The sequence below is a fragment of the Papilio xuthus genome, unplaced genomic scaffold, assembly GCF_000836235.2.
Source record: "Papilio xuthus unplaced genomic scaffold, Pxut_1.1 DF825017.1, whole genome shotgun sequence".
NCBI lineage: Eukaryota > Metazoa > Arthropoda > Insecta > Lepidoptera > Papilionidae > Papilio > Papilio xuthus.
Genome location: NW_013533632.1, coordinates 2,628,152 through 2,643,610, shown reverse-complemented (window position 1 = coordinate 2,643,610; position 15,459 = coordinate 2,628,152). Strand labels below are relative to the sequence as shown.

The following is a 15,459-nucleotide window of genomic DNA, read 5'->3' as shown; positions in this document are numbered from 1 at the left end:
AAAAATCTTTTAAATTTTCAACAACGTCTTGAACCTTTATGTTATTAGACATGGCACGATCATATGCTTTTTTAGATATAATAATTTTACTTGATAAATTTCCCTCTGGTATCCAATCAAACATTATCAAAATAAATATAAAAAATACGTTGACTATATCAAAGATTTGTGTTAAATTAAAATCACATTGAATCAGTATGGTTGAACTGTATATTCGTATAGGTTAAATAAAAAATAAAACGATTTGCATATATTCATATATTTTATAAAGTAACTAGCAACATTTATGGCTTTCAAATTATTATAAAAATCAAATAATTAAAAAAAAACACTTAAAATCATTCAATTATTCTTATAATTACAATTATAATAAATGCATAATCAGATTTTATAAAATTAATCAAATATAACTAAATTGTATATAATATAAAAATTAAAAAAAAACAATTATGGCAATTTTCGACTATGTTAGTTAAAAAATATTATGGCAATATATTTATTATAGTTATATATTGAGATTGTTAGAGATTTCAAAAGTAAAAATTATATGACAGCATAATTTTTAAGGATTTTTTTTATATATTTAACTCTAGAGGAAACATGGCAACATTTGGCATTGTCTTACATCTAAAATTAAATCAATATCCATTTTAATGCAACATTTGTAACACGTCGTAGTAAACTCGCCTGGTGAGTAGCATTGAACGTGTTAAACAAGTGTAAATGTTATTAGTTTGGAATGTCAGTTTGTCTTAAAGTTCGTTCCTTATACGACCTGGTTCGATAACTTTGACTACAGTGGAATCTTCTGTATCACTGATGTATCCCTCCTGACCAGTATAATGTGTCGGGTGAACTAAGAGAGGCGATGCAGAAAATGCTTTCAGATTCCGATGTGGAAAATATGATTTCCATGTTGTACTGCAAAGTACAATTATATTTAATTAAGAAATAATTGACTCAGTATCGAAAATATAACAAATCGAGGACACTACATTCTTCAAAAATCAATTGAATTGAGGTTAAATAGAAATTTCATACATACCAACATCGGCCTAAAATTATATAAAAAACGTATATCAGTCAGATCATTTCATTCGCATAGACTAAAAGTTAACTAAGTGTAAGTTAATTAACACTTATAAATCTTATGTTACCAATGAAAGCAACTCGGTGAAATACCACAACCATACAGAAGACAGCAAAGTGTGAGCCTTTCCACATACCTGATAAGTGTGTGGTATTAAGGCCTAATTCCACTTTCCCTTCCCAACCTTTTCTTATAATTAAACAGGAAGAGGAAGTGGATTTGATAGAGCCGGGAACACAGGAAGGGGGAATATTCTATTTCTCTGTATCTCCTATGTTAATCAATGCATCTGTAATTCCAGTCTATGGGCAGCGGTCACTTGCTCGTTTACTTATTATGATATAAAAAAAATAACTTACTTGGTATGCTGATCGAACATGATTGGTAAGAATTCATCAACTGGAAGCAATTTGTCCAATGGATTCGCATCTAATAACTTCTGTGCACCACGTTTAGTTAACAAGTAAGCTAGTGTCCAATAAGAATAACGCGGCTTCGTCACATGTGGTGCTGCAAATTCCTCTTTCCCATCCATCAATATCTTCCTGCCGATGTAACTGAAAAAAAAACAAACATGTTACTGATTCCACACATTTTAACAGTGGCAGAGCCCGCTTTAACATCTTCGCACGTATTGGCCAGGCTCGCCCGGTGAAATACCACGACCACACAGAAGATAGGCGTGAAATGGAAGTAATTCCGTGTTTCGTCTAATGAGTGTGCGTCCCGGAGGCCTAATTTGGTCCTTTTTCCCTTCCCACCCTTTTTCTTATACGGTAAGGATGGTAAGTGGAAGTGGACTTTCCGGATGAGAGGATGCATGGGAAGGGAAAATATTTTCTTTCTGTGCATCCTCTCCTCCGTCGATTAAAGGTAGGCAATTGCGTATGTCTATGGGTAACGGTCACTTCGCTATTCCAGCGATTTAAGGTGGCCGCTCGCTCGTTTGCCACCTTATGATATATAAAACACACAAGAATAGTGAGGTAAAATAGTTCAAAGTAAACCGAAAACATTTATATCTAAACAAATAAAATTGGATTGTAAGTATAATATGTAATGTCGAAAAAAATCATATATAGTACACATTATATATTGTTATGTGTTGTTGGTATGTAAATTCCAATTTTTTCAAATTTTACTCTGTCTGTATGTCTGTCTGCAAGGTCTCGTTTATTCCGGATAATCTCTGGAACAGCTGATCCGATTTTGACTGGAAGGTAGTTGATGCATGTGGTCATGTTATATGCAACTTTTTTTTTAAATTCTGCACAGACCAAATCGGCAGGCGACCACTAGTTTAACATTTATCAATACACATGACACTACAAACCAAACTGTAAACTGTAGAGTAGTTTGACACTTGACAGATATCGATAGTTTTAACATTATGCTTAAAATAATAAAAAAAAGTACTTATAATGTCCAGTTTATGAATAATATTATTTTTAAATATATTTTACTTGATCGTACACTGTCATACTATCTTGAACAAATTAGACTTTTTAAATATTATTTACTTACACTAAATCCCAATCAAGGTTTTTTATTTCGTCCATAATCTCAGCAAAACGGTGATTGAAATATGGCACAAAATGTATATCATCTTCTAGGATTAATGAGATATCAAGATTTTCCTCCACTATCTGAAATACATATAATTAAACCAATGACTTTGAAAAATTTACCTTACACATGTTATTTATTACTTTATTACACCATTTACCGTGGGTTTCTGAGACTAATGTCTCCGTTTAAAACATATTGTCATTTCTGCTTTGTTAAAGATGAAAGAGAGGGATGATGATGTTTTATACAAAGATTTTGATATCAGAATCCCACGGTTAATAAAATTTTATTAACCCTTAGTGTAGCAGGATTTCTTTTTTGAAGAAAAGCAAAAAATCAAATTTAAAAAAAAAAACTATGTTAAAAATAATTTTATAGTGATAGTATATTTTTATAAAGTTGTATGTATGGTATACTATACAAAATGAACATAAGGGTTAAAACTATCCTGTGTTTTTTTTAGTATTTGTGAATTTTACCTGCTCCCATATGTAATAATGACTTAAGAAGCAACCCACTTCCCCAGCTTTCATCGGTCTGCAGAAAAAAAATAAAAACAAATGTAAAATTATGTTACAAAATAACATTTATCCATAATTATTAATCTAAACAAGATAAAGGTAATTTTTCTCACCTTTTATGATAAGGATCTTCATAGTCTGGCATTAAAGTGATGAAATTCTCCTTCAAATTACATACATCCAACTGTCTGAAAAGAAAATGAAAAAAACATTTTAGCTATGGCAGAACCCTAAAATACTGGCATATAAAAAATAATTTAATGCTCATAATAGAAAAGGGGTTTAAGTCTCTTCCACTACGTGTCGCTGCCAAAGTAACTAATAAACCTTAAGCAAACTACTAGTGGAAACAGCACATGTAATATTTTAGCTGTGAATGTGTATTGTAAAGGGACTTATAGTTACAGTATAATTTATTATCAGACATACTTTCCGTCAATTGCATTGAACAGTTTAGCTTCTATGCCGAGTTCCTTAAAGCTTAATGCCATTAGTTTCAGTCTCTGTGGTCTTCTTTCGAGATTAATCAAGAATACTTCACTGCATCCCAGTTTAGATGTTTGCGGATAAGTCACATAGCGCTCAAAATGTTTGTTGAGTGCCAAAGGGGTGCCCCGACTTATAGCTTCCATTTTTACATTCAACAATAATTCATGGTCATGTTGAAGTGCTTGGCCATCCTCTAATGGTATGGGTATAAATCCATAGTGATGATCATTGCATACTTTAAGTGGAATACCTAAAGAGAAAGAAAATTATAAATAAAAATCTTATATTACACCTTATTAAGTAGAATCTATAAAAAAATATACCATTTCGATTTGCATTTAAAGCAAAAACTATGATATCATCATAGGGCCCTTCATAATCTCTGATGTTATCCGGATTATATGTTAGTACATCTGATCTACGATGTCTTAGAGATATGAGTACTGCAGAATGCACCATAGGAACATCGAAACATCCAACTCTTTCACGTTGATAAATAGGCGTGTAATCATCCGTTCTTTTGTAATAATAATATTCCGTCATCCCTCCCCTGGAAATTGTTAGATTAATTAGATTATTGTCAAAGAAAATATACTAGATTTATAAATTATCAAGAGATGAACATAAAATTAACATTTTCAGTGCAAACAACTTCTTCTGGCATGTTCAATTTCTTTGTAAATACTATAGTCATGGAACTTACACATTCAAAATATACCTATATTTTTAACTAATTTTAATTCATTCCTAGTTATTTGTATATTTATTTGGAAACATAAAAGATAACATCCACAATCATAAATAGTGTCATTGACATAATTGATAAGAATAAAATATACATTTTCAGCAAAAGGTTGACATATTCATTATACCAATGTATAGAAAAAATACAAAGCAACAAAGTAAAGAATTATTTTAATTAAAAGAAGCTAACCAAAAGTTTGAGTAAAGTCCATCCGAGACAAGCATAGGGGCAACAACTAACATGTCCTTATTAACTAAATATTTTAATGTTGTGGTATCAGTCAGAAAAGCATCAGCGTCTAACATCTGAAAACAAAAGAAATCTTTTCTATATTGTGAAAAAACATTGACAACAATTTATCACAACTCTTTTTATTACTGACTCCATCGGTACGAAATTACAAAAAAAAACATAATTAGTAGCCAATGTGTTCTTCCAGACTATGTTCTATATATATGCCAAATTTCAACGAAAACCGTTAAGCTGTTCTGGAGATACCTTCAAAGAAACATCCATCCATCCATCTAAACATTAGCATTTTTTGTATTAGTAACATTTTAACCCCACTGACAGAGGGTTTGTATGTAAGTTCCATTGTGACAACCTAGAGCTTAAACGGCTGGACCAATTTTGACAAGTAGAGTTGTTTATTTCATATTCTTTGCCGGACTATGATTTTGTCTACAGTTGAGGGACTTTTAATTTTTTTTCTAATTTACAATCAGTTTTTATTTTAATTATTTACTCACAAATATAAAGTCAGCCCACATTCTCCTAGCAAATCTAAGAGCACTCTCCCTCAGCTGAATTACATGCTCAAAGTGTTTTGGAGTCCAGTTTGAAGATACTTCCTCGTCTGGGTGCAATGGACCATTCGTCGCATTTGTGGTGACATATACTGCATTGTATAAGGAACCAAACTTTTTTACCCAATCCTCTATTATCTCAATACTATTATCTTCATTGAAGTCGCTATAAATCCTTAAAAAGCAAAAATTATTAACCTGTATTGCTGCATAAAATATCCATCTGGTAGCTCACAACATTGGATCAGAATGCACAGAACACAATTTAGGGAGTGGCAGGAATTAAAGAGATGAGAGCATACAACACAATGTGCTCAGTTGTGCTTGGTGCCACCAAAACTATTTGTCTAAATATAAGGTCAGATTGTGTAGTAACTTGAAGTTTGAAAGAGCTTATTGTCCTTGCATTTTTGCTATAGTGCACAACATAAAACAATTTATATAGATAGAATTAAGCATGGTTAGATAGAAGTAAGCAGCCAAATTTTGTCGAAAAAATAACATATTTTCTTATTTAAAGATTAGAAGCAACCACTAGCGACATCAGGGTAGGGCGAGGTACGGCGTCATAATTGAGCACCGCAGACACTAGTCGGATATAATGGTGCGCCTACGGTGACCCCTAAGATACCCTTATCTTTGGAAGATATTCCCCGACACAAAAAGAAGACGGCGCCGCAAAAATCTCAACCAAGGCGCCGGATATGCTAAAAACGGCCCCACAAGTAATCTTAAAAAAGCTAAGGCAAACAAGCAATCTTCTTTTTTATAACAATAAAAAATATTGAAATAATTTATTGTCATTATAGCGCAGTTGAAACCAACCACAGATATAGATTACAGCAAAATCTTGCAGTAATTGATATTAAAATCAGACATTATATTCAACAAAAGCACTCCCAATATACGACTAAATAGTTTAAGTTACTTACCAAATGAAGATTCTGTCTTTGGGATAGTCCTGATTCATCAAGCACGAAAAGAAATAAGGTAAGGTGTGAGCTTTATTTCTAACCAGAACGGAAATAGCTACTGTTGGCCATTTATACGAACTATTTCCTAAATATTCACAGAAATACGGAGAGAGTTTCACAGTGATTAATCCAAATATAAGAAGTTTCGTGAAAATACCCATGTTTACGGCACGTAAACGGTAAGCGTCGTATTAAAACATAGTAAAACGCCAATTTTCAAATCGATATCGTTTACATGTTATGAATTTGAAGTTGACACAATTACAGTCAATTGACACTAGACATGCGTAAATCAGCTCTGAATCTATTCAAAATATCAGATCACTTAAACCGTTGAGCTACGACTCCACAACAAAATTGACAGATGACGGCTATTTGCAATATCTTACTAATATTATGAATGCGAATGTTTAGAAGGATGGATGGATGATTGCAGAGATCTCCAGAACGGCTAAACGGATCGCGATGAGATTTAGCTTACGTATAGAACATAGTCTGAAAGAAACATAGGCTACTAATTATATATTTTTTATTATTCCGCGAGAACGGAGTCTCGGGCAAAAGCTAGTTTACTATAATTATGTGAGGTAAAGAGGCGCGAGCTACTGGATAACTCGCAGTTCTCAAATGCGAGCTGGTTCACTGATCTGTTTTACGCTTGTGAACCGTGAGGTGATCTGCAGATCATCAATTTTAGTTGCGTTCATGACTAATTAATTTTATTCATTATTGATCCACTGCTCAACTGCTGATCAAATACAAATATTGCCACATCCAAGAGCGAAGAATAAAATATTACCTCATTTATTTCAAGGCTTATTGACATTATTGATCAAAAGCAAATAAAACCTTATTTTTTTCATGGGTAATTAAAATTATTCATGAAATACAAATTTAACCTCATTTATTTTGTTACTGAATAGCCAATGTTTGTCTTGAAAAGGCATTTACAGTTTCACCGAGCTAAGGTGGTCTGGCGCAGAAGCCTAAATCGTTTAAGAGTAAATAAGTTAGCACCTAGGGGAGCTCTCTAGCTTAGTTACAGTAACTAAGTACGAAGAAGCCCTTAGTGAGCAAAATTTGGTTTATATGTAGAACACATAGGCTACATTTGATCCCAAAAATGTAAAAGGTTCCCTTGGGATAAGTTCGTAAATTGACGGAGATGTAGTGTTGCAATATCAATGGAGATTATGATAGTTTTTATATTGGTGGTCAGGCTTTACTTCAAAACAAGGTTTTTACAAATAATATTTATTTTACATAACTTTTAATAATAAAAACTTGAAATATAAAAGAATTTCCAACAATTAATAAATATCATTTCAATATAATATGAAATATCACTGAAAACGGAAAATATTTTAATATTAACTTTAACGAGTAACGTACATAAAATATGTAAAATACAGAAATATTTTTTAATTACCAGTAAAAAGAAAATAGGTAACATAGAATACTATGATCTTAAATGTATTGTCATTATTTTTTTACCCAATAATGACAAAGTTATTAACAAATTCGAATTTTCAAATATCTGTAAAAACATCGACACAATACTTTGAATTTTATCATTGAAAATGATATCTAGGCCGCAGCGGGGTGTAAGTATAATATAAATGTCATTGCATCATTTTATGAATATAACGAGACTTTGTGTGCGCGCACACTAATATTATTGCAATCGACCATTAACTGTGGATTTCCAAGACCAAATTCTTTGCATAAAATATATTTTCATCACTGTCTTTCATCTTTTTTTTTTTCTTTTTTTTATATGATAAGGCGGCAAACGAGCGAGCGGCCACCCGAAATCGCTGAAGTAGCGAAGTGATCGTTGCCCATAGACATACGCATTTGCATTGACAAAACAGAGATAACAATACTTTTTAAAGGGAGATTTTGAACTCAAAAACCCTCAGTAAGTGGTTTTTTAGGATAATTTTTCCATGTTTTAATAAATATGATCAATATCGTCAATAAGCAATGTTATAAATTTTTTCTGGTAATTATGAAATAATCCTGTATAAATAACAAGCTTTAAACTATTATATACATTATATATAATAAAAATTGTATATGATTTTAAATATTTTTGGTACATTTCAATATCAATCATACTTTTACAAGATTTTTCTATTAATATGCTATATTTTATATCCTTTAAAACTAAAACAAAACAAAAAATGAGTATTACAAATTAAAATGGTAACCATTGAGTTATTAATCTAATAAACTTATTTCTAATACATCTCTAAGTTGAAATATTACTTAAAATATCTTTAGTACAATGAAGAAAGTTAAATTTGTACTTTATTTTTTTCAATTAAAACTATATATTTGTTTGAATTATATATAATAATTAAAATAAACTTTTTTTAATAAAAGCAATCATATCATAAAAATTGAATAGGTATAGTTCCCGATTTAAATCCGGTCAAAGATTTAAAATTAATAGTACAAATTTCTTATAATCATCTAATAGCAATAATAATCTGTGAAGGCATATTTTTATACTTATTATTATAATAACTTGTAATAAATAATAATAATACTGAATAATTCCAATCCATCGATGCTGTTGTTCAATTATTTTCAATAACACAACTTGGGGACTGGACAAAGTGCATTCGTTCAGAAGCGATTCTATAACGAATGTAACAAATGTATGGAACTGAAGTGAGATAATCACATGACTTATCCAAAGTTCTATACATTTTTGAAGTTTGTTATGAAATGGCTTCGGAACGGATATACTTTATCTAGCCACCAAGGACATATAGATTTAAACTGCCATAACAGTTAAATATATAGTTGTCTCAATTTCGTGAAAGAAAAAGAAAGAGAGAAAAATATGTATTACATTTATCACTGCAATGAAGTTGTATGGTTATACTTAATCTTCGAAATGTACAAAAGTTGTATTTTCTATATAAATGGTGTCTGCTTTCCTTATTTCTGATGGTCGTAGACAAAATGGCGGAGGATGTGACCAAAATCCATTCTCGGTGCATACAATGGAAGGTTCACCTAGCACTTGATATCCTTCATCACATCCATAAATTAATAAATCACCTACAGCATATTTTCCATTCTTAGTAGATGCTTGTGTCAATAAACGTCCCTTTTCTGGCACTATTGGATTAGGACAGTAGATAGCTGGAAAGAAAAAAATATATAAATACTAAAAATTATGAATAATTTTATGCAACATCTTACAAATATTATAAATGCGAATATTTAGATGGATGTTTGTTTGAAGGTATCTCCAGAACAGTTCAACAGCTATCGATGAACTTTGACATACATATAGAACATACGCTAAAAGAACACATAGGCTACTATGTTTTTTTAAATTCCGCGTTAACAGAGTCACGGGCGACCGTTAGTTTGATTTAAAAATATTCTGGACTTACCTATGCAATGAGGTATATCCCCTGACCATCTTCCATCAAGCTCACACTCCAGTCCTGGTGCACCCACGAGCCTGTAGCCCCATGAACACTGGAACACTGCTCGCCCTCCATACGAAGAGTTGTATTCTACAAGGCTCAAGTGAGGTCCCAACGTTCTTAGCATCGGACAGAAAGTTTCTTCACATGTCGGAGGTAATGCTGACCAATGACCTGTAAAAAAAAAGAAGAGTAATCCTAAATTACTTGCTATGGAATAAACAAACCATAATTATTTAACTGATAGTAAATATATTAAAATTAAAAACAAACTGTGTAACTTACCATTACCCATACAGTAAAGTATAGCCGAGCCATTTAAATGGAAGCCCGGTTGACAACTAAAATGTACGGAGTGACCAAGTTTCCATCCTTGCGAGAAGAGACGAATCCGTGGCGATGACACATTTATCGGTGGACAAACAACACCTGAAAAAAAAAATAAGCTAAGCATTTGGGTCCTTGAAATTCAACAATTTACCAATCAATTTTTAGTAAGCATGATACATCCTATAATGGACAACTAAAATGGATGGATGGATATTAACATCAATGTTAACCGATCCACTGCTCATAATAGGTCTTTTTTTAACACCTTTCTGTAAGGCCATTTGAAGTTCTTGTTGTGGGTTTTCACTGACACTTAGTACATTTTTTAATCTATGTTATATCAAAGAGAATCAAATGAATACAAGTTTCACTGTAGGTTTATGGTTATCCAAGTTCACCCACACAACATGACCAACTCCGGATGATATATATTATGATAGTTGTCACCCGCGATTCCGTCTGCGCGGAATTACAAAAAAAACTTAAATAGCCTATGTGTTCTTCCAGGCTATGTTCTACATATATGCCAAATTTCAGCAAGATCCGTTCAGCCGTTCTGGAGATACCTTCAAACAAAAATCCAACCATCCATCCAAACATTCGCCTTTGTTATATTAGTAAGATGCATAGTTTATGAATAACTAATTATATATAGTCCTCATGTAAATAAGACTCACTAACAACTTTAATGATGATGGTGTTGGTATGGCCTCCAGATGATGTACACGTGTACTGATCGCTGTGTCGCGCTGACATCTTCATTAAAGTCAAGCGATAGTGTGTTTCTTTCTCTTCATCGTCTGCCGCCCAAGCTGAAATTAGCATTGTTCTATGTTAAAATTGTTTCTATAGTGTTGTCTCAGTTTTGTTAAAAAGAAAGACAGGGACAACAGGTATTAATACAATTCATGCATGAAGTTCTATGGTAAGGCTTAAACCATAGATCAGATTATGATGATACTTTGGTGGGTTCTAAGAGCAAACGCAAAGGTTTCTGGCCCAAAACTGCTAATTAAACCTATTGTCCTTTATTTTCCTCTTAAATTATATTTTTATATTTGTTTAAAAACTACATATATTGAAAGATTTACTAGTTCAACAAATTTATATAATCAAGTAAAAAAGCAAATGGATATTTTATCTAGAGATAAAAAAAATAACCTGCATTGTGCTGCCCTAATGCTTGTGTCCAACTCCAATCTGGATCTCCCAAAACTCGAGGAATAATACAATCGAGCCATAGTGTACTATCCGGATATACAAACAGTTCACCGGAGGGCTCCACCACTGCTGAACCACTAACAACAACATATTGGATGGATGGTGGGGCATCACCTGAAATAAAGTGTCAATTATTACTTAAAAGTTTTTATGTCAAGACAACCAATATGCTCTACCAGCATGGTTGACTAAGGCATAGTAAGGTGAGGTGAGGATATTTAAGAGCTTATTACAAAATTACATTGGCTTAAATCTCTGTTGAGGTCCCAAGCACTGTCATAGTATCGGGCTAGTATTTATAGTATAGGTTATTCTTACTATTTATAAAGAAATATAACATCTAGTGCTTTAGTCAGGATTCCTCTTCTCTTCTTACACCTTTATTTCATCTTTAAACTACAAGAAGAAATCTAATACAGATATTAAACACATATTCTTACCTGTAAAGTTGGTGACTAATGTTGTGGGAACGCATTCAGGAAATTTTGGACTCCACTCTCCATTTTCACATCTCACTTGGCTTTCGCCTTTCAATTTGTATAAGCCAAAATGCTTACATTTTGATGTAACTATTGAACCATGAGGGAAGTAGGTTTCTTTCTGTAAATTAAAATTATTAAGTTATCTGTGTGTTATTTAAGTGATTGTTAAGGGATTTCATAAACTATAGATATTTGGTGGATATTAGATGATGCAAACCACAATATGTCTTACTTCTAAAATGATGAGTATACCTAGGATAAGGTTAAATAGTTTGACATTACCTCAATTGATGAATTCTTAAATGAAATTGATAATAACTTGTAGTCATCCCGGTAAAAACATTCACGTAATATCGGTTGGAACCTGCCTTCTGGAAGTATATTGTTATGGTTATTTATTTTTCACAGATCTGAAAGTTATTCGACAATTAATTTTACCTGCTGTAGTAGAACATAAAGGGCCAACCCAGTTTCCATCTATGCATTTTATTTTGCATATTAATCTCTCATTTAATGGACCAATGAGCCCTGGAAATTTTACCTGAAAAGAGTAATCTAATAAAGACAAAATGCATTTTCACACCAAAACATCAGAAACTATAAAATTTTATACCTCAGAAATTTTGGAGAAATCAGACCTGAATCTGGTAATATCCAGATTATCGTCAATACTAGTCACATCTGGTAAAGAACATTTGTATTCATCTGAAAAAAATAGTTTTAAATTAAAAATAATCTAGACACGAACAAAAAAAAACATTTATTGCAAACATTACTGCCTATTCAGGCAATATGTGAATAGCAGGCTATAGAAATAATCGAGTTAAGAAGATTTATTAAATAAATTGGAAAAATATGTAAACGGAAATATTACGAATTTATTTTTCGAAACCGTTACAATGCCATTCCATTACACAACAATTTTCTATCCTGTAAAGTGAAAGAAACATCCTTATCGTCTCGTCGCCTCACTGTGAAAAATTTATAATGTTACCTTGGGGTACAGTGATATTTTCGTCAGCATAACATTTTAATAAAGGTACAAGCACTAACACAAGAAGAATCATTTTGTATTTGTTGTATCAAAAGCTGCACGTATGGCATATGGTAAACTTTTATTGTATGAATTTTATTTATCAAGCAGAACAACTCTTTATATTAGCAAGTATATTACTGGCACAAGGTTCTGTCAACTATTGAGAGTGATTGGATTGGATTGGACTAGGAGCAATTTACTAACCACAGAATAATAGCATTCTGTATCATCGAGTCTTCCCATATGGTTCACTGGTTAAAGGTTAACACAAGTAGGAGTATTGAAGAGACAAGATGAACACTAGCAAAAGCCACTGGAATGTACTGTGGTGATCGATGTTCCTTGGGCTTGGGAGTTGGAGCTGTTGAAGACTATGATTATACATAATGAAATTGAAAATTACACCTACTTTTCTAGTAAGAGGCCTTGAAAGGTATTCGTTATAACACCCACAATTAAAATGCTAAGTAAGTCCTCTATAAAATTGTTATTGTACCAAGTTCTACGCAGTTCTATATTTAAAAAAAAACCTTAATACGCAAACTGCAGCTATATCCCCTGTGTGCTTTTGAGGTAGGTAGTTTTTCAAAAACAAGATCTAAGTTATATTGTTGTAGGTTGTGTATGAACTTACAGTCAGTATATTTGTAAATGGCAATATCCGTAAATGTCTTCAATGTCACTTGTCAACCCTGTTTTTGATTTCATTTATATGGATTAAGATTCATGAAACTATGATCAATATCAGGCATATGTAGTTTACTTTTATCGATCTTCGCTACAAAAATATAGAATACAGACAACCTGCAGAAAAGTTCCTGTCTAATGCTTCTTTGTCATGCACAAGATTCTATTGGTCAAAAAATCATAAGAACATAAGCGTTTTCTAATTATATTTGAGGATTCAATTATTAATAAAACAATTTAATTATTACTTTATATATTATAGTGACAGCAAGGGTTTACAATTACAATATGCGCATTTATAGCATAAAATTTATCAATTACCAATCAAGTTACATTTTCTTTTAATATATGATGGCAAAGGAGCAAGCGGCCACCTGAATACACCGAAATGGCGAAGCGACCACTACCCTTACACATCCACAATTGCAGATGTATTGCCCGACTTTAATTGATGGAACAGGGGACACACTGAAAGAAGGATATATCCCCTCCTTGTATCCACTCCCCCTTCTCATCCTTTCCTTATAAGAAAAGGCAGGGAAGAGAAAGGGGACTAATATTTGGCAGCTGGAACGCAAGACAAAATGCGGAATTGCCATAAATATTTACACAAGTTTCATAAACTTACTCTATATTCCTTCATATAAGAAACACATTGTCTAACAAATATGTCTTACAAGTGTCGACTGTCAATAATGAAAGAGAATGAGAGATACAATATTTTTAAATGTAGCATATATCAATACAAATATTTGAGGACATACATATATGAATACTTAAACACTGATACCAATTTACTGTTGGTTTCTGAAACTAAAACCTCGGTATAAAACATTTAATCACCCTTGTCATTATCTTTGACAAAACATAGATAACAATATGTTTTATACGAGGATTATGATCTCAGAAACCCACTGTAAATGGTAAAGTGAGATTACAGAGGAGATGATAGTAACTGGATGTTTAAATTACTATTGTACTTATAACTAACAATTATATCAAAAGTAGAAGTAGAAAATATTCCTTATAAGAGAATTAATATTAAATAAAATATAAATGCTTGTGAAATGCGATATTTGAAGTATTATAGGCATGTTAAATGAGACATTTAATAGGGTAATTAAAAGAGGATGTTGCACCGGAATTGTGAAGCGTAAGCATTGGCGTTTCGGAGATTAAACTATGGAATGAATACCTGTAACTAACCATCATGTATTTATCGATGTATAGAATAAGTGATGTGTCAGGATAACTAAATAAACATGTAATCTATAGCTAAGCACTCTGGGTTATTGACAATAGTTATTAAATGCAACCGTATATAATTCAAAAACAATTAATATGTCTATGTAGATATAATACAGTTGAAGTGTGCATTTTAATACAATGTCAATTACTATTTAATATCTTTGGCATGAAAGAATTGTTTTTTGTCTGCAAATATGATTACCACAAATAACTAGACTATATTTAAGATTAAAATCCAATCTCAATTATTTTCAAGATATTAAAAATTGTTAAACATATTTTAAAAAATCATTACAATATTATAAATTGTAAATGTATTACTCCAATAAATAAATATAGTAAGACACTGTTTAGTTAAACCACCTGTTTTAACCCTTTGACTGCCGGTGATTAATGATAAAGAAGTTATTATATGGTATAAGTTCTTACTTATTTGTCAAGATTGTATTTCTGAAGCCTACACAATATCATATTTCAATAATTCTGGAAATTTCATATCAGCTGCGATAAATGGATGAACATATGTTTAAGCTAAAATAATATAGTAACTAAAATTCGGCATTTTTAAGTTTTCGCCCTAACACTTTAGTATAAATAATTAAGTAATCATCGATACTCACATAATGCATATTAAAAATGAATAAAAAAGTACTGTTTGACACAATAGAAAAATTAATATTCTAGATCTAGTCAGTCTCAAATATTAATTAAATGATCACAACTTGTTCGCAATAATTTATAAAATCTTTTAGGATATAAAATTTAAAAATTTTGGGAAAACAATAATTTTGTTGTATTTGTGCTTACGA

At 31.7% G+C, this 15,459-nt stretch overlaps 2 protein-coding genes across 3 annotated transcripts; both read right to left on the bottom strand.

Annotated features, from left to right (window-relative positions):
* Positions 1–526: 526 nt before the first annotated feature.
* On the bottom strand, positions 527–6,511 carry Cap-d3 (chromosome associated protein D3). The gene is made up of 10 exons (XM_013324133.1): positions 6,153–6,511; positions 5,164–5,395; positions 4,604–4,719; positions 3,993–4,219; positions 3,610–3,919; positions 3,294–3,368; positions 3,139–3,196; positions 2,615–2,736; positions 1,450–1,647; positions 527–921 (listed from the first exon to the last, which is right to left on the bottom strand). Exons 1-10 carry the CDS (start codon positions 6,353–6,355, stop codon positions 753–755), a joined length of 1,710 nt encoding a protein of 569 aa, XP_013179587.1. The 5' UTR covers positions 6,356–6,511; the 3' UTR covers positions 527–752.
* Positions 6,512–8,624: 2,113 nt separating this feature from the next.
* Positions 8,625–14,939, bottom strand: hig (locomotion-related protein hikaru genki). 2 transcript variants are annotated; one of them, XM_013324086.1, is made up of 10 exons: positions 12,674–14,939; positions 12,293–12,384; positions 12,118–12,220; positions 11,962–12,050; positions 11,638–11,797; positions 11,138–11,311; positions 10,654–10,788; positions 9,932–10,075; positions 9,611–9,820; positions 8,625–9,353 (listed from the first exon to the last, which is right to left on the bottom strand). In XM_013324086.1, exons 1-10 carry the CDS (start codon positions 12,744–12,746, stop codon positions 9,091–9,093), a joined length of 1,443 nt encoding a protein of 480 aa, XP_013179540.1. In that variant the 5' UTR covers positions 12,747–14,939; the 3' UTR covers positions 8,625–9,090. The 2 variants fall into 2 exon arrangements, with proteins under 2 accessions (XP_013179540.1, XP_013179541.1); XM_013324087.1 differs by having other exon boundaries at positions 12,920–14,939.
* Positions 14,940–15,459: the final 520 nt, after the last annotated feature.